The sequence below is a fragment of the Fukomys damarensis genome, unplaced genomic scaffold (genome assembly GCF_012274545.1).
Source record: "Fukomys damarensis isolate Sample0158 unplaced genomic scaffold, DMR_v1.0_HiC HiC_scaffold_20, whole genome shotgun sequence".
NCBI lineage: Eukaryota > Metazoa > Chordata > Mammalia > Rodentia > Bathyergidae > Fukomys > Fukomys damarensis.
This window is the reverse complement of record NW_022900932.1, coordinates 20,960,291-20,986,799: the sequence shown is the minus strand read 5'-3', so window position 1 is coordinate 20,986,799 and position 26,509 is coordinate 20,960,291. Positions and strand designations below refer to the sequence as shown.

Here is a 26,509-nt window from a genome sequence, read left to right as displayed (position 1 = left end):
AGCTGTGCTACTCAGCTTGTCTGTGGGACCCTGGGTTGGACCACCCTGCTGGAGGCTGTGGAAACAGGATTGACCATGGACCTTGAGTGTTTTCAGGCAGGGCTGAGTGTTGTCTCTCCCCTTCCCCCACCAACCTTTTCATCTTTTTTTCTTTTTTCTTTTTGTCTTAGCTTCTCCAAAATCATGCACCAAACCGTGAAGGAACTGTCACCAAAGTGTAATGTGTCCTTCCTCCTGTCTGAAGATGGTAGTGGCAAGGGGGCTGCCCTCATCACGGCCGTGGGTGTGCGGCTCCGAGGAGAAGCAAGCAGCTAAGAGCGCAGGAGCCCCAGCCCACCGCCCTTCCAGCACCTCTCTCCAAAAGCAACAACCCCTGTTCCTTCCAGCGAGCCATGCTGGGGACACCCCCGGTGCCAGAGCCCGCCACACCGCGGCAGGGAGGAAAAGAGAATCCGACTGATGGTGTATAATGTAGGGTTCACCATAGAGTGTGTGCTGTTGATAATCTTTCACCTGGACCCCTCGCCTGCCCTGCCACTCTGCATGATTTGATTTCAGCCCGGTCATGCGTCCCCCACCTGTGAAGTGTAGCGACATCCATTCCTACCGGGTTGTCTGTTGGCTCAGATGAAAGGTCAGACCACCAGACAGGCCCCTGGGGCCTCCAGAGCCCGTCCTTAGGGTCGCCTTTCCTGGGTGAAGTGTGTTATCACCAGCAGACACTGCCGGACCCCGCTCCCAGGGGCACGGCCTGCGGGGAGTGTGGACATAGATAGCGTCACTGCTTCCTCCTGTCCCAGCACCCACCTCGGCCTGGCGTCCTGTCAGGGTGGGTCTGTGCCACTACACTGTGTGTCCGTGGAACCAGCCCTAGCCACGTCGTGACAGTCCTGCATTCCGTGTGTCTCGTGGGGGGAGGTGGGCAGTCCTGCGGGAAAGTGTCTTGTCTCCACTTGGGTAAGAGGAGCCCACGAACTATGCGTCACTGGAATTCCCATCGCTTTTGTGAGCCATGTTGTATGACTAGTAAACTTTGTACCGATTCAAGAACCCGAGTGGTGATGCTTCCTGACTGGTGGAGGGGAGATCTTAGGAGACAGATGCTGGGGATTTCTGTGGGTGGGGAGAGTTTAAAATAAAGATTATGATCTTCAGCCCCCAGCCTCGGTTGAGCCGTGAGGACTTCCTTTTTTTTTTTTGGTTTTTTGAGACAGGGTCTCACTATGTAGTCGAGACTGACCTGGAACTCACTATGTAGCCCAGGCTGGTCTCGAACTCAAGCGATCCTCCTGCCTCAGCCTCCCGATTACAGGAGTACGTCACCACGCCCGGCTCTGTGAGGGCCTCTTTGCCGGCCCTGCGAAGTGTCTCGGAAGCACCCTCTTACCTGGTCTCCAGCACCTGCCCTGCCCATTCCTATTCCAGCCCCCTTCTCCAGCCCCAGCCTCTGCAGTCCCCACCTGAGGGCCCACGTGAAGGGACACAGTAAGAGGCCTCTGTCCTCTATTTGTTAGAATGCAGAAAAGGGAGGCCGCCTCCAGGGACTGTTTGGGTTTAGTGAGAGAACTGCAGCCTGGCCCTTCTGACACCCTACACAGACGCAGCCTCACCTCCCTCCCGCCCGCACTGGACAGCCAGGAACTACGGCCCTGCTCCCATACACCCGGTGTGGAGGTGGCCTGGGGGCAGGTTGGCTGCGTCTCCCCTCTCACCCCACGGGGCCTCAGGCAGGTCCTTCTCAAAGCTGCCGCTTGGGGTTCTTCCTCTGGAGTCCTTCAGTGGCTTTCAGGTCAGCACATCCAGGTGCCCTGTGATGTCCCAGCTACGAGGGCAGATCTAAGCGGCTTCCCCAGGACTGACTGTGCCCACTTGGTGTGGTGAGACCAGAGTTTTTATTGGAGGCACCCGTGGTACCCAGTGTCTAGCACAGTGACCTCTGGGGAAAACACGACATTGACCTTTGGGTGGGCATTTACAGTGGCACATGGTTCTTCCAGAGGGGCCCTGGATGTGCAAGCGGGGAGAGTTGTTCCCTTGGGTGGAACAGTCCAGAGCATTATAGAAGCTGGTACAGTTTTCTCTGCCACCAGCTTCTTGCTGCACAAGTGAGGTGGGAGCAGGGTCACTGGCTGGCAGAGCGAAGAGAACAAGCGTGGCTATCTGTGTGTGGCCTGCTGGTTTCTAGGCATCAGTTCCATCGATCCTCAGAGCAGCCCTGGGTGGTGCTTTTGTCACTGGGCAGAAGAGGCTGGAGGTCAGACTGACTCCTGCCTGCATCTGCTTGGGGCTGTTTCTGGCCTCGGAGCTTCTGAGGCAGAGAAACCCCAGGTTGACTCAGAGCGGATGGGCTTTGCAAAATACGGTGGCTCTTTCCTAGTGTGGCCTCACAACGAATCCACGTCATGGTTGTGTGCTGCCCGCAGGTGAGGCTTTAACCCACCCCAGGTCACAGAGGGTTTTGTGAACCAAAATTAGAAAGCCTGGAGGGTTCATATGCAAATTTGGACTCCAGCTTTTCTTGGGAGATCTGGCAACAGTGGGTTCCATTACCATACAACTCATAACCCATTACACAGCTGTGCCTCGTGAAGGAGCTGCAGCCTCCTCTGAGTACCTGTGCCTTCCACCTTGCCACATCACTACTCTTCCCTGTCACCCCAGCGCTGAGGCTGCAAGTCCGTTTCTTTTTATCATCGCATTTGCAGTTTTTCTTTTCAACTGGATCTAATTTACTCATTATGTTGTATGCACAGGAAGACATTTGAGCTTGTGGTTCCTGCACTTGGAAAATATTGGCTTTGCAGTATCTTCTCTGACCCTTTCTGGGTCCCCAGTGCTCTGAGATGGGTGGCCGAGTCCTCATAGTGCCTGCATCTTCTGTAGAGTTCCTGGGGCCATCTTGCTTCCCACTGGTGGATTGAAGGCTGTGCATGGCCAAGCTGTCAGATCTGGACTTCAACTGGCTGCCTCTCCAGGGGTGCTGGGCTCTGCCCTGCTGCCAGTCACAAGACTTCAGAGCTCCACGGACTCCCCATCTTGGGGACCCCCAGCCTGCCCATTGGTAGCCTCAGAGGGGACCACGTCTCCAGCCATGAACAAAATCTCTTTGGTGTGACACCTGTTGACCCTCAAGGAGAAGGATGGGGTGTGAGTCAGCTCTAGCTTGTCTTCCTCTGTTGGCGTGACCCACGGGCAGCACCGGAAAGCCAGCCGGAATCCGGAGCGAAACCTGGAGGAGGGAGGGTCAACCTGAACCAGGGAGTTAGGGGTACAGGAGCCGTAATGGGACTGCCCAGCCCCAGACACTATCTCCCCTCCCCAGGAAAGCAGCTGGTCACTCTGAAGAGCTCACCATTGCCTGAGAGATGCGTTCCTTTGTGAATTGGATAGTCTAGAGTTCCATCTGTGATTGAAGTGGGTGATTAAGCTGACCTAGGCTATTTGTTACTACAAACAAAAAGAACCCATGTACAGTTACAATAGAGCAGCAGACTTTTGTTTGACTTATTAGTTGGCTTCTTACAGGAGTATTCAAAGGGAACTCTGTTTAAAAAATGGGGCTAAGAGATGCTCTCTAGACTGCTCCAAAGGAAAATCCACACACCAAGTTTGGGTGCATTAACTTAAAAAGGTCCGAGTATTGGCTGGAGTGGAGAGGAAGAGGTAAGTGGGAGAAACCGACTGGCACAGAAGACAGGCTGCTCAGAGATGGCCCCGAGCCAGCCAGGAGAGGGCACAACTGCATTGCCACCGCCTGGGCTGCAGGACTCCATGTTCCAAAAGAGCCACCTGCAGCGTGGCTCTACAGGACCCCGTGGTGTGGCCTCCGCCGCACATCCAAGGGCCCCCACCCAAGCTCCCAGTTGTCCTCCAATCCTCGGCGCCTGACAGTGCCATCTTTGCCATCATCCATCCCTGCTGCTCACACATGCCACTTCCTCTGTCAAATTCGGGCCCAAAACTTTAGCCATTTCCAGACCCTGGCTGCATCTCTCTCCGAAGCCATCACCAGGCCTGTCCCTAAGCCCCGTCAGAGCTTGTCTCCCTGCTCAGAGCCCGTGTCCTTACCTCAGCCACACGGCCGTCACTGGACTGGCCCCTCAGCTTTTCCCTTGGCTTGGAGCCTGCCCAGTCCACAGGGCTGACTCGGTCACCTGTGCCTTTGCTCAGAGGCAAAGCTGCCCACTATCAAAGGCTCTCAGCGCTTCCCGTCACCCTTTGGCTCCTCTAGTTTTCTTGTCTCCATGGCACTGCTGCTTAGCACACCATGGGATCCACTGACTACATTTGTTCACTGTTCAGCTCTTCTCATCCCAGCAGGTCAGCTCCCTAAAGAAAGGTCTCCTTTTGCTCACTGGTGGCTCCCAAAGGCCTGGGAAAGTGCCGGGCGTATGTCATCACTTGGTGAGCATCTTCTGAATGAAGGCAGAGTCCTGCCACAGCCCCAGACTGCTGTGATTGCTGGTGGCATCAAGAGCGAATGATTCAGAGGTGACTCCAGGAACATGGAGAGCCCAGGGGTGCTGGTGTTGCTCACCCTCCTGGGAACTGTGTGATGTAGCGTGGTGTGCTGGTGGTCCCTCCCTGAAGTGACTGTCCCCACCCCAAGTTCTCCTCCCCTGATCTCATGAGAAATGTGTATGGGAGACAGGACAACAGGCCATAGAGATGCACTGTACATGGATTCCCACTCTGTCGTCCCTGTAGGCTTGAATCTTCTCAGGCTGTTTCCTCAACTGTGTCCTGGGGCTACCCGAACTCTTCCTATTACCTATATACATCTCAGGAGCTAGTGGGTTGGGCCCCCAGGAAGCCCTCCAAGAATCAGTTCCTTCCCACCTGCCTCGGGTGAGTGTGATGTCTGAGCACCAAAGTCCCCTATGGCATTTTGAGTAGCTTGGGCACCTGGGCAGGGAGGTATCAAATCCACCTCACCCACATCAGTCTTGCTGGGCCAAGACTCGGCCGCGGCCCTCCTCTTCCCCACCCCCACCTTCGGGATTCTCCAGGCTGAACACGAATGCCAGGGCTGGGGCTCCTGCCTGGCTCACCAGCTGCCCTCAGAGTCCACTTCCCCAGCTCCAGTGGGGAGAAGCAGAGGAGGAGTGAGTCCTAGTCCCTGCTCCCTGGCCACCTCTGCCAAGGTCACTTCCCAGCTGCCCTAGAGGGGAGGGAGTGCACTGTGACTCCCCCATCCTGCCCCCCAGCCTCCTTTCCAGTGCTTCATGTGCTGCTCACCTGGCCCAGGTAAGTCCTCAGGAGGAAACTTGAAAACATCAATATAGAAGCGCGACTCCCCTTTGACCTGACTCTTTTTCCTCCCACTGTTGTCCTACGGCCCCCTCCATTCCCCCTTCCTCCACCTCTCTGGTCCTGCCTTCTTGTCCCAGATGTAGACCCCAGAAGAGACAGCAGGGACATGGGGCGATGGGAGCCCATGTGGGGCCTGTTCTTGGGCACTGGGGGCAGGGGGAGCTGGGGTGGGCTCACCTTCGGTTGAGGCAGCAGTAGATGATTGGATTGTACATGGTGGAGCTCATGGCCAACCAGAAGAGCGCTAGGTAGACCTGCTGGATGAACTTGTGGCAGTAGATGTCCTCCTGGAAGCTGCCCAGGATGAAGTAGAGGTGGTAGGGCAGCCAGCAGACGGCAAAGGTCACTACCACTAGCACCATGGTCTTCACGAACTGCTCCGGGAGAGTCTTGGGTTACGCTTTCAGACCCCGAGGCTAAGCCTCAACTTCCCAGGGCACCTGATGCCCACAGGCTCCTGAGCCCTCACCTCAGGGCTTTTGCACAGGCTCATCCCTCTGCCCACCCCGCTGTCCTTCCTTTGAGGTGTGGGCCCCTCTTCCCAGATTCTTTTCCAGAAAACAGCTCTCCTCCCTAGAATATGGATAAGCTCTCATGTTTAACCCTAACCTTAGGGGCTCCTGTTCCAGTTCTGGGGTCCCAGGCTGCACCTGCGCTGGGATCTGTATCTGCTTATAGCCCTTCTATCTGTGGGCACTGAGGCCCCAACCAGGGATCCCGAGGTTCCACCCAGAGGCCAAGTCTTGGCCCCCAGATCCCAACCCCAAATGCCCAGCCTCTATAGGCACAGCCTGCAGTGCCCAGCACCCCAGGAACAAGGGAAGGCAAGGGCCAGCAAATGGAGACAACTCTCCGCAAGCCACCCTGAAGGTGGCTGTTGCCCAAATGCCTCCGCTGAACGGTTCTGAAAAATCTCCTGCTATCGGGAGAAGCCACGACTTTGACCTGGCTACACGCCCAGGATTCACCCAGAGCCTCCGGCTCGTGCCTAGCACGTAATGGGTGCGGCCTTTCTTGGGGAAGGGCAGAGGAGGTCGGCTCAAAGAATGCTATAAACAGCACCATTTGGGGAGCCCTGGATAGCTGGGGTGGGTATTGAAACCTCCCACAGAAATCACAGACAGACTTGAAGAAGCGGACTGTAAAGCGGTCTCCAGATCTCTAAGGTCTGTCATTCCAGCACTTTGAGGATACTCTGAGATTCTACCCAGGAGCCTTCTTTGGGCACCTCTAAGAGGCTTCTAAAGGTCAACATTTCAGTTATCCAAAATTCTACTATTTTAAGATTCTGACGTTCTAAAATACTTTAATTTTGGATTTGCCTCCAAGCCAAAGCCGATCCACCCACTAGGGAGGAAGGAATTCAGGCTCTGGGGCCTTCCGGGGTTTGGCGCAATTACAGGCGCTCTCTCAGGAGCCGCCTTGAGCGAAGGCCCTGCCCCGTCTCCTCCCTGCCCCGACTCCGCCCCTGGCCTCACCTTCTTCTTGGCCTGCAGGTGGCGCAGGTTGGCGCCATGCGCTTGTTGTTTGGGGACCGCGCGCCGCCACAGAGTGAGGCCAATGACGCTGTAGGCTACGAACATCACAGTGAGGGGCAGGAGGTAGATGAGGACGATCACCGCCAGGTGGTACCTGGAGAGACAGTCAGGGGGCTGGGCAGCGCGCAGCCCGAGGCGACTCCCACGTCTGTGCTTGGAGCTGGACCCCCAGCTTCTACCCAGCAGCCCCACCCTGCTGCCACCTCTAGAGGCCTTCGTTTGATTTAAAGAAAAAAATAAGTGAACCGGGCCTGGAGGCCTGTGGCTAGAATTCCAGCCTGCTGGGAAGCTGAGGCAGAAGGATCGCCAAGTTCAAACCAAGTCTGAAAAATTTAGGGCCTTAGAAAAACCTTGTCAAAAGAAGAAGAAGGGGAAGGAAAAAGGTAAGGGTAGAAAGAGGAAAGATAGGAAGGGAAGAGGGAGAGGAAGGGGGAAGGGAACAGAAGATAGGTGTGAAGAGTTACGTTTTACATTTTTTTAAAGTGCAAAATACCATTAAGCACAAAGGAGAAGATGAAATGACTGGTCCCCCTCCCACCACCGTGGAGATCTGGCATTGTTTTTCCAGGATCTTATGTGTGCCTAGGTACTTATGTGTGAGTCTATATGCATCAGATTATATATCTCACTGATGGATGGATACAGGGAACAGCTGGAGTTATAAAATGCTGTCCTTATTGGGCATGGTGGCGCACGCCTGTAATCCCAGCACTCAGGAGGCTGAGGTTCACCACGAGTTCAAGGCCTGCCTGGGCTACACAGTGAGACTAAAACAAAAACAGGAAAGAAAGAAAGGTGCCGTCCTGTCCCAGCCTCCCTAACAAGGAATGGGACACTGGAACAACCACTGTGTCCTCAGCAACCCGCCCGTCAGCCTATTGTGGGGAACATCACTCCTGTTAGCAGACACCTGTGTGCCCACCTTTGAGCAGGTGACCCGGAGCACTACAGCCCAGTTCCCAGGGAGGAAACCGGGCTGAGCTGAAGCTCCTCACTTCTTTGGTGTGGAGGAGAACTGTGTCCCATGCTCTGTTGCTGGGTGATTCTGCAGCCCCAGGCTGAGGAGGGGGTCCCAGATAGGGACCCTTGGGATCCCCAAGTCTAAGATAAGTGCCTTGAAATGGCTGCCGCCATTCTGATAAATAACTTCCTCCTTCACCTTAAAGTTTCCATTCCCCACCTCACACATAGTAAAGGTCCAAGAGTGGCCCCTGGGTGGCTGCCCGTGCAGCTGACAAAATCCCCGACCTGTCTACACCAGTCACCCACTATATAACCAAGCTCCTTTCCTGCTCCCTCTCTCTCTCTCTCCTTTGTTCCCTTTCCCCCGAGTGACTGGGCCACTTGGGCCACCAAGGCTCTTTAATAAAATCTCTCATAGAGCTCTGTCAGTGTGCGGAGTGATCTTTGGCAGGAGCCTGTTCCTTTCACCAAGGATGGGTCGAGCCCTCAACCCCCACTGTGGAGCCTTTTTCTTTACTAGGAAAGCTGGGGTGTTCCCCCTCCATGTGCCACTCTTGCAGGGCCCCCTTCCGGAAGTTCTGGTGGAGCCCTCTCCTTGAGCAGGTAAGAGTGTAAGAGCAGCAAGAGCACCTAACGTAGAGAGACCTCTAAATAAACCAGGTCACCTGCCTCAGTGTCCAGAGTTGGGGATGCAGTCCAGAGAGGCAAGAGGTCTGTGCATAGGAAACAGCTTTCCACACTTAAGACCCAAACCATCTCCCTTTCAGAAGAACAGGGCTCCAGCCTCTAATTTATTTATTTATTTATTTATTTATTTATTTTTGGTTTGTTGAGACAGGGTCTCACTATGTAGTTGAGACTGACCTGGAACTCACTGTGTAGCCCAGGCTGGTCTCGAACTCACAGCGATCCTCCTGCCTCAGCCTCCCAAGTGCTGGGATTACAGGTGTGTGCCACCATGACCAGCTTCCAACCTCTAATTTAAAATGTGATTGTGGGCAAGTTGGGTTTCTCCCCCAGCTCAGTTTCTCCATCTATAGAATAAAGAAGTGATCTCAGTCCTTCCTGGGGACTCTGCAGGCTGGGAATTTGCTCTGGGCCCAGTGCTCGAATAGAAAGGGGAGCTAGAGAGTGTTGGGGGCCGCATTCTAGAATCTGCCAGTCAGGAAGACCTCCCCTCAAGCCTAGGCTGTGCTTTTTGTGTTTTGATTTGTATTTTGCTGGAGAGGGGGACATCTGTAATTTCCTGACACCTCCCACCCGCAAGAATGGCTTTCCTAGCTCTCCCTGGCCTCTTGTTTTTCCCTGTTGCTGGAGTCTGGGTTGCAATTCGACACAGAAGATGGGTCGCGGGTAGCCCATGCACTTCCTGGCACTGCACCCAGGGAGAAGGCCCTGTACAAAGGTGGAGAAACACTGTGGCCCCACCACCCAGTGGCCAGGTCCAAAATGTCCTGCTGGCCACCTGGCTCTCAGCCAGAAAGGGTTCCTTCTTCTCTGCTGTCCCCACCCTGATGAGGTACAGGTGGAAGCAGGGACCCTGGGCAGGGGCTGTCCTTGGGACTTGTCATTCCCTAGAACAGGATGCTCAGGTGAAGGTGACTTCCCAGGTGCAGAGAGCAAGGCCACCCCCATCTTGCAGGGTGGCAGTGCGCTGACCATGGGGTCCTGAGAGGAAGAGGTACTAAACGGGGTGGGGTGGTGGCTGTGTTGCCATGGTTACCTGGAAGCCATTGGCTGAGATCGTGCACATCCTCAAGCTTGGGGCTCCTGGGCCTATGTTGGACTAAAAATGCCACCTCAGGATTTGTTTTCTTTTGTCCTCTCTTTACTGCACACCAGACACGTGCCAGAGTGGCTATGAGGTTGCTCCGAGGCAGTACTACCTGCCTGGAGTTCCTGTTTTGCATTCCCTAGTTGTTATAGGCACACTCCTTAGTTTTTCAGTGCCTCAGTTTCTCCACCCCCAAGTGGAATCATCGTCATTCTATATGCTGGGTAATGTTGACAGCGTGAAATGGGTTAATGTATGTAAAGTGCTTAGAACGGCCTGGGACTTAGTGCTACTTTCAGTATGGATGGTTCCAAATTTAAGATGTCCTGACTCACTGATATTTTGACTTTATGCAGATACAAAAGCAACATGGACTCGGTAGAAAGCATACTTTGAGTTTTGAATTGGGATCTTTTCCCAGCCTGGCCCTATGTGGTCTGATCTCCTAATAGTTTTATCTGGACACAATGCTGTAGTTAGCTGAAAGATGTGCTCATGTAATACCATGTGTGTGCCTCCCACGAGCACCCACACTCACGCGGACACTGATGCATGCACACATGAGCACACACCCCTCCCAGACCCCAGCCTTACAGGAGCAGCGACTTGCCCCCGCTGTTTTCGGGCCAGGCCACCACACACTTGGTGGCACCCTGGTCCACGGTGATGGTGGAGTAGAAGCACTGGGGGAAGGCGAGGGCCAGGGCTACCAGCCAAATGCCGCCGATAACCGCCTTGGTGCTGGGAGCCGAGAGCCGTGGCTGGAAAGGGTGGACGATGGCCATGTACCTGTGGGTGGAGCTCAGTGTCAGTGGCTGACGCCCTCCCATTGGACTGCCTCTTCCTTCCCATGCTGACACCGCCAGTGTCGGGAGTGGTAACTGACCTGCGGAGAGCCTGAGCGGCTGGTGGTCTTTCCTGGCCACGCTGCACACTAGTGCCCTAGGGCCCAGCCATGACACGACAGCCATGTGACCGCACTTAAGTCCAGCCCCGGGCAGGCCCAGGTGACTCCAGCCTGCAGCTCGGCCCTGTCTGAGCCTCGCCCTAGGCCAGGCCTCCTTCGTCAGAAACCTCAGCACAGCTGTTCTGTCTCCTGGACAAACCTGGTCCAATGCTGCCCATTGGAATTTTCTGCAGTGGTGGGGACATGGTAAATAAGCACCTACCTGTTTGGCACTAATGCAGTGCCTTGTGGAGCCTCGGGATGGTGGCTTTACATTGTAATCAGTGTTAATTTAGAGAGGTATATGTTGGACAGTACAAGCCCAGACCTTTGAACTTGGCATTCAAGGCCCTCTGTGTGTGGCCAGTGCACTTTCTAGCCTCTTCTGTCACTGCTTTCCATGGCTTCCTAGGCTCACTGTGGTCAGGGAACAGCCCAAAATGGCCTTCTGTGGGGTGCTTCCTCCTCTCTCCACCTGGAACTCCTCCTACTTTCTGTATTTATCAGTGTCTGTGAGAGACAGTCTCCTCGGTGATATCAGCCAGAACAGGCCCATCTTGCTCTCCTGTCTTCAGGGACTGTGGAGGTCTGAACTGCCCTTTGGCAGCCCTGTGTCCAGTGGTCTTAGGCAGGGACTATTATAGCCTTCCTTTGCATCAGGATATAGAGGCTGGAAGGCTTTGAACCCTCCTGGCCTGAGCGGCTGCCCTGACTTCCTGACTTTCCGCTGTGGGGCTGGGGCCTGTGGAAAGTCTGGGGCCTGTGTGGCTGAAGTGGCTGAGGAGAGTGAGCCCCTGTTTTCAAAGATCAAAAGACCCAAAGGGTCCACGAACAAAGGACCCCCAAAAGAACATGATTCCTATGGAAATACAGTGAGCAAAATAGAAAACAAACTTGGGACATTGTAAAATCCGCACTTCTTTATCAGCCACTAAACAAGACCTAGCAGATGTGAAATCTGCAGTAATTTTTAAGTAATGGTGAGCACAGTTGCTTTGTTGAGGTTTTGGGGGGCCGGGATCATGGTGGGGTTTGAACTTGGGCCTTGAACATGCTAAGGAAGCACTCTTACCCCTCAGCTACATCCTTAGCCCTTTTTATTTTATTTTGAGACAGGATCTTGCTATCTTGCCTAGACTGGCCTCAAACTCGTGACCCTCCGGCCCCAGCCTCCCCAATAGCTGGGATCACAGGTGTGCGCCACCACGCCTAGCCGTCTTTCATGATTTCTGCAACAATGCAAGAATCTGTGGTTTCTATTGATGCCAAAGCCCTGGGCACTGCTGGAGTCACAAGAAGCTGTTCTGCTGTCTACATTTGGAATTTTGTAACTTTCTTGTCCCCACTCAAGTTAGTGAGCTCTCTGGTGTCTCCCCACAGTCCATGGCCGTTCTTGGAGGAATCTTTCCTACTGGCTTTTCACCCCACCCCCAGGGCCCCGAGCTGCGCCAGACACAGCACTGAAATTCTTGTTCTATGAAAGAAAAGAAGTCTCAGTGAGACATTCAGAAAAAAACGGCAGGGATGGGGATGTGCTGGGATATAGCTCAGTGGTAGAGTGTTTGCCTAGCAAAAGCAGGAACCCGGATTCACTTCTGCATTATTGCAGCCTGACATGGTGGTGTAGACCCATAATCCCAGCAGAGAGGAGGCTGAGGCAGGAGGATCACTGCAAATTCCAGGCTAGGCTGGGTTACTTAGTTTGGGTGTTAGGCTATCTCTGATAGTGTTGGGGTGCAATGACATGATAAAATCACCCCCCACCCCACTAACAGCCCAGAGGGCTAGGTCCTGGGCCTCTGTCTCTGCCCCTGACTGTCGATGTGGCATCAGGTGATCCTGCCTTCTCTAGCCTCAGTTTCCCTGGGTGTTAAAGGTAGAAGTTAGGCTTTGCTTTTCACTTTTAATTAGGGGATAACACTTTCCCGAATGAAGTCCTCAAGAATACCTCTGAGTAGGAGAATGCTTGCTGAGCACTGAGCAGCTGTGGGTTCCAGCTGCTGGGCCAGTGGTGTGGGGTAGGGATGTGGGGAGACCTTGAGGGACACGCCTCACCCGATGAGGGCTCTGTCTGAGGGTGGCAGGCTCTTCTGCGGCTCCCCAATACCCTGTCACTTTTCCCACCTCCCTTCCTGTCTGCTGTCAGTCTGCACTACACTCGCCCAGGCACCAGCAGCCCTGCCTGCCCCAAACAGCTCTCAAACGCCGCTTCTAATCCTGCACACCTCTGCTCCAGGCCAAGCCTCAGAAGGTCACACTCTGCCTCCCAGAAGAGCAGTGTCCCGTAGACGACTGGCCCTGTTACAACTAGATGCAACATGGAACAGAAAAGTAGTATCTCCTTGTAGCGACAGAAGGACATCAAAGGTCAGCTTCAGAGAAGAGCACACCAGAGGTCCCCATGACACTGCCCACTCATCCCTCTATCCTCCAACAGCCGCAGTGCCAAGGCCTTCCTGCGTCTATCCCCGACCCTGCCCCATCTTCCAGATCCACAGCTCTGAATCATGGCCAGGTCCGGGAGGCAGTTCCCTGGGTTCTCCCCTAGCTTGCTGTGTGATACAGGCCAGGAACCGCACTCCCTCTGAACCCCAGCAAGGTGCCACCCCCTCCCCACACCCCCAGCTTCCCTGCTGTCCCCTCTTGCCTGTCGATGGCGATGGCTGTCATGGAGTAGATGCTGACGAACATGGCTGTGATGGGGAAGAGGTTCTGGAAGTAGCAGAAGGCACGGCCGAAGTACCAGATGTTGTGGCTGGCGTAGACAAAGTTGAAGGCGGCGTTAAAGGCAGCCATGCACAGATCAGCCAGGGCCAGGTTGACAATGAAGTAGTTGGTGACCGTGCGCATCCTCTGATGGGCCAGGATGATCCAGATGACTGTGGCATTGCCCGTCACAGCCACCAGTACCAGGGCCAGGTAGGCTGTGGCCCACAGCGCCAGCTGCCAGCCGGTCATGGAGAAAGCTGTGCCGCCTGTGGTGTTGCTCTCGGGACCAGATGAGATGTTGGTATCAGTCACAATGTCACAGGCCCCCATGGCTGCTTCTGGACCTGGATCTCCTCCTGGATTTGCTATGGAGGAGAAATCCTCTGAGTGTGTGGAGCAAGGGGGCTGGAGAGAGGAGCAGATCAAAGTGAGGTTCGTCCAGCCGGGGTGGGGGTGGGGGCGCACCTATGTCTCAAGCAAACATGAACTGCGCTGAGCAGAAAGCCTGGTGCAAAGCCATTGTCATGTCAGATTCCTGTGTCCTGGCCAGGCCTCTGGAAAGTCACGTGGAAATCTGGAGTCCAAATCCCAGTTTCAGAGCAGGAGACATCCTCATAAATCATCAGCTCAACTTCTTCACCAAAGAGATGAAAGACTGAGAGCCCAAGAGGGGATGTGATCAGCTGAGATCACTCAGGAAGTAGGCGAGAAGTCAGAATTCGAATTCGTGTCTCTCCTAGTGCTACTCAGGAAACATTTCACACGAGATGCATGTGCAGAGGACTCTGTGAGTCCCACAGGCCAACTGCAACAGGGCTGTCCTGCTAGGCTTTGGGGTGTAGGCCGGACTGGGGGATCCGGGCCCTCAGCTGCCTGCTCGTGGCCGCTGCCTCTCTGCAGCTCTTTGGTGGCGCAGGCAGGAGAGAGCTTGGCAGAGGGGCTGCCTACTTGTGAGGTGGGGCTGCTCTCCCGCCCTCGTCCCACCCCCTGCTTGGATGGCTAGACCTTGTCTTGGGAGATTTAGAACTGCTGCGCGGCAAGGAGATACCGCGGAGAAATTGGCACGGGGTGGGTGGGGGTGGCACAAGGAGGGCTCAGTCCTCAGAGGTGTTTACATTTAGGCCGGGACAGGAGCTGCATCTAGAAAGCAATCCGAGTTTGCACTTGAGAGCCTGAGCCTGGTTACCTGGAGTAAATTTCTTAATCTTTCTCAAGAGAACTCATCAATGAGACATTTAGAACATCCAGGGGGTCTTTGGACACTTTCAGTGGGGGGGATGCAGTCAGATGACAAGGACTTTCTCCCGTGCCAACTGTGGGTGGGTGGGGGGCTGCGTTCCAGGGCAGTGTGGATGGGGTGGGGATTCTGGGGGAAGTAGAGGAACTAGCTACCCCACCAGAAACATATAGGGGAGAAACACTGTACATCTCGCAGTCTATTTGTGAGTTTTAAATGAGATAATGTGTGTAAAAGTATATTCAGTATAGGAAATGGCACATAAAATCCATGGCATAAATTGTAGCCCCAAGGGAGACCCCAAAACAGCTCAGGGCTCTGCCAGAGGGAGAAGACAGAAACCAAAGCACTTCTAACCATTTCCTGGGTACCTCACTTTGAGAACCACTATCTTAGGACAAAGCCAGGGCTAATTGCAGCTTCTGTGAATCCCAGAATGGCTGGAGATTTAAGGCCTGAGGGGCTGCTGTGGGGGTGTGCCAGAGATGCCTGTTCTGTCATTGTGTGCAGGTGTCCTAGGCATCTAGGGAAGTTGTGACAATGTTCCTCAGTATGTGTGTGGCTGACCTGTGGTGTGAACGCACGCACACTCACACACCTGTGCACACCTGTGGTATGAGCACCCGGAGACGGAGCAGGCTCAGAAGGGCAGGGTGTGTCCCTTATTAAAGCACAGGAGGGCTGCTTCTCACCAGTCACACAGCATGGTGTGGCCTTAGGGCCTCACGGCTTTGCCTGGCACAGCCTGAATTCTCACTGCCATCCCCCACCCCCATTCCCTATCACCTCTCTCCTGTCCACTCTCTGTGTTATTTTCCATCCCAAGGCCTCCTGCCTCCCCGGCAGGAGGGAAAGGCCTTTAAAGGTCTTAAGTGATCGCTTCTCGGCCTTTTGGCTAAGATCAAGTGTAAAGGTCTTAAGTGTTGAAAAGATTATGCAGTCCCTGGAATCCAAAATAAAAATACCAAGCCATACATACATCATGAAGCTAAAACATATGCTGAAAACGAAAGAGCTTCTTTCTAGACCTTCCTGATTGTGAACTTCTCGATCAGTTCCTCAGCAATCAGTGCAGAAATCGTACCCATGGGTGGTGCCCTTGCTCTGCCAGCATGTGCTGGGTCTGTGGGGGTTTGGCCTTCGTCCTGGGGACTTGGTGCTTCTGGGGGCCCTGCTCCTTTGGGGGTCCCTGGGACTCCTGCTGTCACAGAGTGAGCTCCGGATAGAACCGGCTCCAGCCATGCAGCAGGGATCTGTCCTCTCTAGAGCAGGCCGCTGAGGTGTGTTTGGACCTTGGACCCTTGCCAGAGGGTCTCTGCCTTTGATCTCGGTCAGCGGCAGCAGTAGCAGTCCTATCCTATCAGTTCTGAGTCTTGCTTCTGTCTCATCCTCACTTGGCTTCGGGGCCTAGAGAGCAAAATGTGTGGAAATAAGAATGTAAGCACAAGACATCCTTCTCTTTTCAATGTCCTGGCCTCCTGCTCTCAGGCAGCTGGAATTTGTTGAGCTTTGGTACAAACAGCGCAGGGCTGGGATGACAGAGAGCGTGTCACTGGTCGCAGAAGCCCAGAATAGCACTCTCGCCCAACAGCCTGCCACCGCCACTGTGTATGTGATGGGGATTAGATTTTGGAGCTACTTAATCTGAGTTTTTATTTCCCCCTTAAATCATATGTGCTTGTAGCTTTCCAAGTATGTGCTACAAAGCTTAAACCTTGGAAGGGATGGGCGGGGCAGCACAGAGGGGCTACCGGTCAGTTTTCCAGGGTTCTGTGAGGCAGTATCTGAGTCTACAGCTAGACAATGGTCCTGAAGGCCGGTCTTTGTTAAAAGAGGAAAAAAAAAATCCAAATTCCTTTATTGACACATCAAAACTGGAGGGTTCGCTTACCAAGGTGTGTGAGGAAGGTTCCCCCTGGCAGCACCTGGAGGAGCAAGGCCTGCCCGTGGCTCTGCTGGGATGGTGGAGCCTGTGGTACAGGTTAGGTAGCACAAAGCAGATTCTGATTCAGAGGCCATGTAATGCTGGAGTAAGGCTGCGAAGGAGGCAGGGCAGAGGGAGGAAGACCCTGAGCGTGATGCTTTGTACAGCCTCATGGTCCCTGGGAGCTGGGCGGCCTGTTGGCGTTGTTCTGTCGGGTGAAAGTGGCCAGCTGTTCTACTTCCACATGGACCACAGGATGTGGGCCACGCCAGGGAGGGTGTGACCATTGACAAGGCAGCGCTCTTTGTAGCTGGGGTGAGACTTGCATGGGGTGACGGCTGAGCACTGTCAACAGGACAGGAACCCGCAGGAGGGTGTAGGAAAAACGTGACAGGGTCCTTCACAGTGAACAGCAGCCACTGCATTTCTGTGGAGGTGGCGGTGGGGCACACATGCTCCTTGCTGATTTGTGTTGTCCTGACCTCTAGGCTAGCGGCCTGAAGACTGGACTCGGGAGTTCCTTTGACCGCTTCCATCATGACAGAATACCTGAGGCGGGGTAACGTGGAAAGAACAGGCGGCCGAGTGCAGTTCAGTGGAGGGCACTGCCTAGCATGCTCAAGGTTCCTGAGTTGGGTCTCCAGGACTGTCAAAAGGTGGTGGTGATCCTTAAAAACAGAAAAGAGGTTTATTAGCTTACCACTTTAAAGGATGAAAATCCCAACAGCCTGGTCCCGGACCTGGAATCCCCCTCTTCCCCAGGATGCTTCAACTCATGGTGATTGGTATCATGGTGGGCCTGTGTGTGAGGCAGGAAGCCAGAGGGACTGATGAACGCCGGTCACGGTCTTCTGTAAGAACCATCTTCCAAGAACCAACCTTGTCTGTGAGAACCATGATGCCTTCTGCTATGGGCAGCCAGTGACCATAGCATTACCTCATCACCAAACTGGTTCCAGGCTCCCACCACAGGAGCCCCTGGAGCCCCTGAAACCACATCCAAGCCACAGTAGAAAGAAATAATTTTTATGGAGTTTGGAGGAGAAAAATGTGGGAACAGATTCAAGGCATGAGGGAAGTGAAGGAGGAAGGAAAAGGGAGTCTGGGGAGCATTGTGGGTTAGGCCCCCTCTACAGTGCTTCTGCCCTGGACAGCGAGTGCTCTGGGCCCAGGGCTTTGTGTGTGTGTGTGTGTGTGTGTGTGTGTGTGTGTGTGTGTGTGTTTTAAATATCTCGTTTCAGTGTACTCAGTGTTCTGTGTATGCCTGAGACTTTAAAAAATCAAAAGGAATCCCAAATACCAAATTCACAAATACTGAAGTTTGTTAGTGAACATATGATAAATGAACTCCCAACTTTTTCATTATAGAGGAGAATAGATATATAATACAATATTTTATATAAAGCCCCATTTGAGAGGCAGGAAGAGGGGACTCTGTCAGTTAGATCTGCAACTGCAGGTGGCTCGAAGCCATGTGGAAAGAGTAGGTCACATGGGACATTGGCACTGGACAGTGCTGTGGTCATCTGGTCATCAGGAGCAGTGCCAGGAATGAATTTCATCTGGACCAGGTGACAGGAGGACAAAAGGACAATGTTGTGAGATTTTATTCAAGTCTTAAATCTGGCTTAAAGAATCATCTTTTGCCTCAAAAGCACAAGGTCCTGAGTTCGATTGCTGGTACCACCCCCCAAAAAAAAGAAGAAGAAGAAGAATCATCTTTCGTGCTGAGACCATGCCCTTCTGGTGTTTTCAGTTAAAAATGTCTTTTTTTTCATTGGATAACAGTGATAGCATGTAGGGAACCAGGAAAGGGGACATTACCAGAACTCCTGCATGGGTCCTGGTCTGTAAGCCATAACAGCACAAGGTAAGGAATAAAGAAAGGAAATAAGATTTAAAGAAGAAGTTAAGTTCTAGACCTGATCAATGCTGCGCTGGGCAGCAAAGATGAAGGCACTCTGAGCTTGTCACTATTTATTGGATTCATGGGGAGTAACAGATGACTCAAAAAGCAGTGATAATTCTACATTGACAAGGATTTTACGATCAGAGGAAGTACCAGATGTCTCAGAGGGTGGTGGTCATCCTAAGAACGTGAGGAGCTTAGACTGATGAGGATTTTAGGTTGTTGAGAAGCTTGTGTTGCTTAGGACTGTAAAATGAACAAAGACTTCTTACAACAGTAGGTGAGATGAGTTAAGCTGATAAGGAATCTTTCCCTCCCCAGGTGAAACCTTTCTCTTAATACTCAGTTCTCAAGGAACCAAGATGTCTTCAACTGATGTAAATTTTTTGTTTGTTTGTTTTTTGAGACAGGGTCTCACTATGTATTTGAGACTGGCCTGGAACTCACTATGTAGCCCAGGCTGGTCTCGAACTCACAGCGATCCTCCTGCCTCAGCCTCCCAAGTGCTGGGATTACAGGCGTGCGCCACCATGCCCGGCTTCAAACTGATGTAATTTTGACCTTGAGTGTCATAGCATCACCGGAACATTGAGGTCTCAGCTGTGACCAGAGGCAAAAATGGAGTTACGTTTCCACATGCCATGGCCTGCCTATAGGCAAAAAGATGAGACCTAATCATAATTTAATTGTGAAATGATTTCCCCCCAAATTATGTAGAATGGCTCCTGAATATGGCAGGTAACCGAGGCTACCTTGGTTTTGCTTTTTCTCTCAAATTCTTACTCAGTGAGATAAAAGTTGGTGGTCTACATGCTTCCCTCAATTAGGTTTTGATACCTTGTTGGATTCAGGAGCTCTGGTCTGGACTTCATTTAGAGCAGAGTTTTGAGGGTCCCTCAAGGGGCTGGGCTTGTCAGGGTCCCATCTCCAGTGAGGTGGAGCCCCCACCCCTGATCACACCCCTCTGTCCTCTGCTGGTCTGTTGGACTCCTCCCCTTGGCAGCCCATCAAAGCCACCTCTCTGTGGTTACCCCCCAAGAGGGGCTCCTCAGGGATCAGACTGTCTTGTGTCTAGTGTCTCTGAGCATGGTCCACAAAATGTGATGTCTATAAGTGTTGATTGAATAACACTTATGTATAATAAAAATATGACAAGGGTGAGGGGTGAGGAATTAGAGGTATATAATATATAATCACTTATCTACATCTAGATAACATAGATTTGGGGGTGGTTATATTTATGACAGTCTTAAACTACCAGGAATAGCACTAATGGTGGAATCTTAGGTAACTTTGGACAGGGCACTATGTATAATGCTTGGCACGTCAACACATAATAGATACTCAGTAAACGTCAGGTAAATAAATGACTAACAAATGTCGGGTAAAGTTTAAAATACTGCCATGTTTTGGGTGAAAGGAATGTTGTTCGTACCCTCACAGGTCTGTGCAAGCCTGACAAGTCCTGGACCCTGTCAGGGTCCCCTTTGTCTATAAACCGCAGGCTCCCTTGGAAGGGTCGAGCTCTGTGCCCCTGGCACAGGCATCAGTGGCCCAGGTTTTGGGCTTTAGCTGGGAGATGGAGAGCTAGCCTGTGCCAAGAGCACAGGCTGCTGTTGACATCTTCTTTAAACACTGAGAGTGTGCCGGGCAGCGCCTTACCCTGAAAGCCTGAGGTTTATTGAGCTGGGGAAGAGAGGCTCAAGTGTTTACATCTGCTGTGGTCCTGTGTACACAGAGCTCAGAGGCTCTTAACAGGAAGCGTGCCTTTCTCAACAGCGGGCTCCAGCAAATGTGCCCATCTATGGCCTGTGGGGGAGGATGTGGGAAAAGCACCACGACACCATTTTGCTGGGTGGGTAACAGGCGGTCTTTTGGGAGCCGGTCTGGATATCACAGAAAGAGGGGCCTTGGCGTCACAATCAAGGTGTCAGCCAATGTGGCACCAAGTGCTATGGCCTGCTGAGGTGAGAAAAAGGGGTTGCCAAAGAGTCACCCCTCTTCCAAGCACCTCCAGCCCTGGGGGCTATGGCAGGTCACTCACTGACCAGGTGCAGGGATGATCAGCGCAGACATAGGAGAAAGGATCACATCTCTATTTTCATGAAGCCCTCAACCAAGATGCGGAACCAAGTCCCAACACCATGGAGAGTAATTTCTGTGCCATGCCGTCCAGTTCGTGGCGCCATGAGGAGGAAAGAGGAGGCCTCTGAGGTGCTGGGACTAAGGTGGGGGCTGGCACAGAGTGGGCCCTGGAGGTAATGAAGAAGGGGACATGGGAACAAGCCCTGACCCTGGGACAGATTGGAGCAGCCTACTGGAGCACAGTTACTACCTTGGGGTGCAATAAAGGCCCCATGCCCTGTTCTCTAAAGTTGACTTCATCCTGTCTCTGAGTGCCGACCTTGTTAAGCTGCCCGGGAAACCCAATCTCATTAACCCTCAGCTCCCTCAGTATCAAGGCCTCTGGGGCAGGGCCTTTTTGGTTTTGGGGGAGATCCTTTGTCTCCCTGTTCCTGCAGGTTCTAGAGGTGCAGGGGCAGTTTCTGACACACACACTTGGGTTTGGGAACTTGGGGTTTAGCTGGGGCGTGGATCCTGATTGCCCAACTTTCCAGAACCCTGGCCCCTGCCTGATCATGACCATTGCTTCCATGGCCCTGGAGGGAGAGGGAGAGGGGACTGAATGCCCACTTAAGGCCCCACATACTCTCTCCTCCTTGTCCTCTCAGGAAGTCCTGCTTGTATAAAAATCCCAGCCTTCCTCCCAACTCATTGTCCTTCCCACTTTTTTATGGCATTCTGATAAGACTCAGAACACAGACAGCCAAAAAAAAAAAAAAAAAGTCTGCATGGAAATCTTTAATCTTTGAACCTTCTTAGGAAGTTAAAAAAAAAGTTTGCATTCCATCCTTCAAGTGTGTCACAGAAAAGCTTCAAAAACAAAATCTAAGTTTCCATATTAAAGCAATCAGTATATCCATCTTCTGCCCCAGAGATCAGCATGGAGAGGGCGCATATGGTGGATGGGAAGAACTTTGAATAATTTTTCTGCAACATTTTATTTGAAGTCACCTTACTGGTCCTTCAAGGACCCTCAAGTGCCACCTCCTGAAGGATACACCAGCATGTGACCTTGGACCAAATGGCCTTCTTGACCCCTAAAAGTGACCTTAGGGTAGTCTATTCAATGTCATTTCTAAACTCATTTTCCCTACTCATGTCATAGTAGGAGAGCAGAGTCTGGCCTCCTTGCAGGATGGGTCCCACTGGAAACTGTAGTGGGTCTGGCTCTCACAATATATATATATAGGTTATATACGTTTAATTCCAGTAAAATGACATCATGGAGCTGGGAGATCCAGAAGAAATCCTGACCAATGGAAAACAGGGATGAACGAAGGTCTTATGTGTCTTCAACTCATGCTGGAATCCTTGCTGTAAGTTCTCACTTGGCAAACAAACAAACAACAAAACAAAGCAAAAAAACAAACAAAACCCAACCAACCAACAACAACAACACAAAAGCCCACCTGGATACATGGGCCCTTCTGGCTGTTCCACCCAGTCCAAATCACCATTATCTGTAGATTTACCAACTAGCCTCACCACTTCTTCAATTATTTCCTCCCCTGTACTCCCTCCTGCACAGCTATCACAGTGATCTTTTTAAAAGTACAAATCTGACCCAACACTTCCTGCTTAAATCCTTTCAGTGACTCCTCATTGCTCTCAGGGTTAAGAGGAAAGTATTTCCAGTCTTACACCAATTGTGATTGCTACTCTCTCTCAGGAAACCACTTTCCTCTCTTTAGAAACAGAACTTCTCTGAGTGTCAGCTGTCCCCAGGCTGACCAGCTAAATAAAAATTGCATTCTCAAGACTCTTCTAAGGTAGATAAGGTCAGGTGACTAAGATCTACCCAATAGGATATGGGCAAATGGATACGTTCAAAATCTCATCTGAAAGAGGGAAATACTGTCCATCTCTTCCACCCACCCCACTTTCTCCACAGCTGGTCAATGGTAATAACAGGAGCTGCCATCTTGAATCCATGGAGGGTAGCCATCTTGAGAATGGCAGAGCCTGGGCAGAACAAGAAAAGGAGGCTATTATATGAAAAAATGAAACAAAACAAAACTTGTCTTATTTACTGTATTTCGGGTTCTCTTTATTATAACATCTAACCCTAAATAATCACCAACCTTCAAGAACTTCCCAGATGCTTACCAAGGTTAACTACTCATTCTACATTCAAGTAGCATTCCTGTGCTTTCCTTCTGCCTAACATCCTGAGCCATCATACCTATTCAAAGCATGTTTCCCCTACCAAACCTAGGAATCTACAAAGCCAGAATTATGTCTCTTTAGATTGTGGTCATTTCCCGCACCATCCCTTATTCCACTGTGATTGGCATGAGGCCTGTACTCAGTGATATTTGTTCATTAAATAAATGAATTTTGGCCGGAAATTTAGCTCAGTGGCACAGGGCCTGCCTCGTAAATGCAAGGTCCTGAGTTTGATCCCTGGTGCCAAAATTAAAAAAAAAAAAAAAAAAAAAAAAAGAATTTTGGGGCAAATTAATAAACATGTGAAACACCATGAGTGTGATAGTAGGAAAACCTTTTCTATAACAATCATGTATCAATGAATGTTGTGCTTTAAAAAAATCTAAAAACAAAAGAAATAGGAGCAAATGTTCTCACATAACTGGAAGTCTGGAAGAAGGTGCTTCTTCATGAAACATGGATCAGCTCAATATTATCAAAAGGTCTTGGGAACTTGGATATTTCTTGGTTTTCCTCTCATGGCTGCAAGGTGACTGTAACAACTCCAGTTATCATGTCCTGTATGACAGCATTCCTATCCAGGAAGGAAAAGACTCTATTTCCAGGCCTTCCTCTATCCATTAAGGAGGAAACCTTCCCCAGGATCTTCCCAGTAAATACTCCTTGCATCTCATTAGTCAGAACTAGGTCACAAGACTTCCCCTTCAGGGGAAGCTGGAAAGAGAACTACATCCTTCTTCAGGATCCAATTGGGTTTTGTCAGTCAGGCTGGGGGGAAGAAACCACGTCTCAGAGCCTTTGCCCCTCCTTGCCCAGATGATCCCATTTGGTAAGCCCCAGGAGTAGTGAGGCGTATGATGTGGTCACAAACAAATGGTCCCGAGTCATGCTTGATGTGTGCTGGAGAATGTCACTTTCCATCTCTTGAAATTTTCCCCCTGACTGCTTGTGAGCTCACCTGTTTCAGCACAGTCAGTGACTGCCATCTTTGTGGTCACAGCTGCAGCCATTCTTTGCTGAATGTCAACCATGTGCCTGGTGACCGAACAATTTACATAACCTCTCCCTGCTTCCTTTTCCTTATCTGTAAAATGGAGCCATTTGTCCTACCACATGGGATTGCTGTGAGGATTCAATTCGTTAGTGCAAAGTGCTTAGGGCAGTATGTGCTGTTGCTTCTTTGTCATAGCCTCATATCACAGATAGGAACACAAGTTTAGAAAAGTTAAATACATTGTCCAAATTACACACTTGGTGGAGCCAAAGCCTCGCCTGTGACTCGAATCCCCTTTCTTCTCTTCCCACTGGCTTCTCTGAGACTGTAAATTCTCTTGACCATCCCCGGGGGTAAGATCTTGCCACACACATTCATTTATTAATTTAGGAATCCCCTTGGGCCCCAGTGGACCTCTACCTCCTCCTGGAGGCCTCCCAGGCCACTCGGTCTCTGTCCCTCGGTGGCACTTGCAGGCCCCTCTGGAGGCGCAGAGTTGACCCTGTCTATTCTGTGTGGATGACAGAATGTACGGCTCTCGGCCACAGTCATCCGCAAAAACGCAAAGTCCGGGACTCCCAAGCCAGGGAGGACACCATGGTCAGAGAGCGCCGAGGACACAGAGACGACACTAGAGGGCGGCCTCCCTGCTTACAGCAAAGCCGCTTTGTGCTAGGCACCTACGTCATCTCCAATCCCTGCATCCCGCCTTCTCCTGCCGGCTGGAAATCTCCGAAAATGGACCACAGCCACGCACCGCCCAAACTCAACCCCCAGGCATCGCCAGTCGCCTTCCTCCCTCACTCTGCACACCATGGCCCACTTCTGTCCCGATCACAGCCTACATCAGTGATGGCGAGTCGTTTAGAGACCAAGGGCCCAAATTGCGACCCAAACCACTTGCAGTGTTTGTCACGAAGTACCCACAAGGTGCTGTTATTACAGGCTCTGCTGCTGGGGCCATGCTGGGGTGACTTGTGGCACCCATGCCATAGGTTCGCCACCCGGTCTTTTCCCTGTCGCTCGACTCCCCATTTTGTGTCCCAGGAGCCACAGTGGTTTCTGAACTTGGCTAAACACGAGAACGACCTGTAGTCTTGGACAACTCCAGATGCCCACACCCCACATCAGATTCATGAAGTCTGGGTGTCTGGGGTGGGAGCCGGGACTTATAAGTACCCCTAAGCAGTCCTGGTTTGCAGCTAAGCTTAGGCACTGCCTAGCCCCTGACCCTACCTAGCCTCTTCCATGCCCTTTCTCCGGGGCAGCTCTCCCTAATCAGGCCGGACTTTAACACCGCGGCCTTTCCCTGACCCCACAGAGCCAATCACCGCTCCTCACCCACCAAGCTGTGTTGTTCCTGCTGTCCTCCTCCTCCCTCCTTTCCTACCTGTGTGCGAAAACAGGCACCTGCAAGTCTTACAGTCCTAGAGGGAGCTTTTCTTATTCCTAACAATGTTGATATTTGCCCTAGGTTTTTATTTCTGCAGTTCATTTGTTCACAGGGTTCTGTGCATGAAGGATACGCTTTCTGAAGAAAAAAAAAGATAAAAAGATACGCTTTTTCTTCCCAGATGGGTCTAGACGCAAAGGCGCCCGTTCTTAATACTCTCAAAGCCAGTTCGTTCTGTTTGCTACTTAAAATTCCCAAGCCGTGGCTCACACCAGTGCAGGAACCTTGAGACTATGGAAAATACCCCAACTGCTTATGGTTTATGGAAAAACAAAAACAAAACAAATTTTAACCAGGAAGTCAGAGCAGCGAGAAGAGGGAGAAGCCGCCTGAGTAAATCTGCAAGTATTGTGGCAGTGGGGGCTGGGGAAATGGGATGTCCGGCCTGTGGGGGCTGGGGTGCTCACCCGCGCCTGGTCTGTCTCCGAGCCCGGAGCCTGGTCCTCTCCCGGTGGTGTTAAGTCAGTTTACAAAGGAAGAAACACAGACACGGATACGAAATGAATCGCTGGAAATCCTATTACTGACACGCAGCTGAAGGAAAATTTAAATGCTCAGGCTTCTCTGACTAGCCATTATTTTGGCCTCTGCATCAAGATGAGTCAAGGTTTCCTAGGTACATTCTCTTCACTCTTTAAAAAAAATGTAAATGTAGCTCAGCACAGTGGCTCACGCTTGTGATGCTAGTTACTCAGGAGGCTGAAGCAGAGAGATCACAAGTTCGAGGCCAGGCAGTCTCATAATTTAAAAAGCAGTGAGGTATATGCCTAGCATGTGCAAGGCCCTGGATTCAGTCCTCGGTACTGAAAACAACAACAGCAAAGTAATAATATTACGTGGTTTAAGAAGTCAGATAAGATATTTTAAGATAAGACTAACAACGTTAAAAAATGGTTCCCTATAGTAGTTCCCTAATCTTAATTCCAGTCCCGCAACGACAACTGATTTCAATTCTTGTAGTCATTTTTTCTGGAAATTATGTTCATGTCTAACAATACACTACTAGTATGTCCTGATTTGTAAGTTTAAACCATTACCTTCTTACCTTTTTTGGATGAGGGATATAATTGGTTAATCTTTTTACTAATTTCTACAATTGAATGAAATCATACATTTTTGGTGTTCTGTTGTAAATAAAAAATTTAAGACGATGACATTTCCTTTAAGCACAGTTCATACATTTTAGCTATATTCTTTACTTCAATCCTTTCTAGAAAATCTGATATTTTAATTGCATTTTTCCCATTGCTGTGGGAATTATTTTAAAAGATTTCATCATTTTTGAACAGTTGAGGAAGTTTGTGGTGTAAGTTTTCCTTGTTGATTGCTAGTTCTATTAGCTTATGACCAGCTAATCCTGCTTATGAAATCTCTACTTTTCAGAATTTAATTATTAAAGTTTCCACTATGGCCAAGTACATGACACCTTGGGCAATTTTTTTCTGGACATAAGAAAAGG

The 26,509-nt window shown here is 51.3% G+C and overlaps 2 protein-coding genes across 2 annotated transcripts in view; one reads left to right on the top strand and one right to left on the bottom strand.

Annotated features, from left to right (window-relative positions):
- The window catches only part of Hk1 (hexokinase 1), a 42,958-nt gene extending 41,802 nt beyond the window's left edge, over window positions 1-1,156 (top strand). The window contains exon 17 of the mRNA XM_019204943.1: window positions 171-1,156. Within this exon, the coding sequence (XP_019060488.1) occupies window positions 171-315 (145 nt within the window). The 3' untranslated portion in view covers window positions 316-1,156. The remainder of the gene's footprint in view (window positions 1-170) is intronic.
- A 667-nt stretch (window positions 1,157-1,823) lies between these two features.
- Tacr2 (tachykinin receptor 2) lies at window positions 1,824-13,573 on the bottom strand. The gene is made up of 5 exons (XM_010605975.1): window positions 13,182-13,573; window positions 10,183-10,377; window positions 6,792-6,945; window positions 5,491-5,687; window positions 1,824-3,229 (listed from the first exon to the last, which is right to left on the bottom strand). The coding sequence occupies exons 1-5, from the start codon at window positions 13,571-13,573 to the stop codon at window positions 3,013-3,015; spliced, it is 1,155 nt and encodes a 384-aa protein (XP_010604277.1). The 3' UTR covers window positions 1,824-3,012.
- Between the last annotated feature and the right edge of the window lie 12,936 nt (window positions 13,574-26,509).

Bases quoted from the DNA above. Each gene is read 5' to 3' on its own strand.
- Tacr2 (XM_010605975.1), bottom strand. From the start codon at position 13,573: ATGGGGGCCTGTGACATTGTGACTGATACCAACATCTCATCTGGTCCC. The intron at 10,378-13,181 runs GCAAGAGGGGAC...CTCCACCCACAG, and splicing joins ACAGCCATCGCCATCGACAG to GTACATGGCCATCGTCCACC. The intron at 3,230-5,490 runs GTGAGCCCACCC...TCCCTCCTCCAG, and splicing joins TACTGCTGCCTCAACCGAAG to GTTTCGCTCCGGATTCCGGC.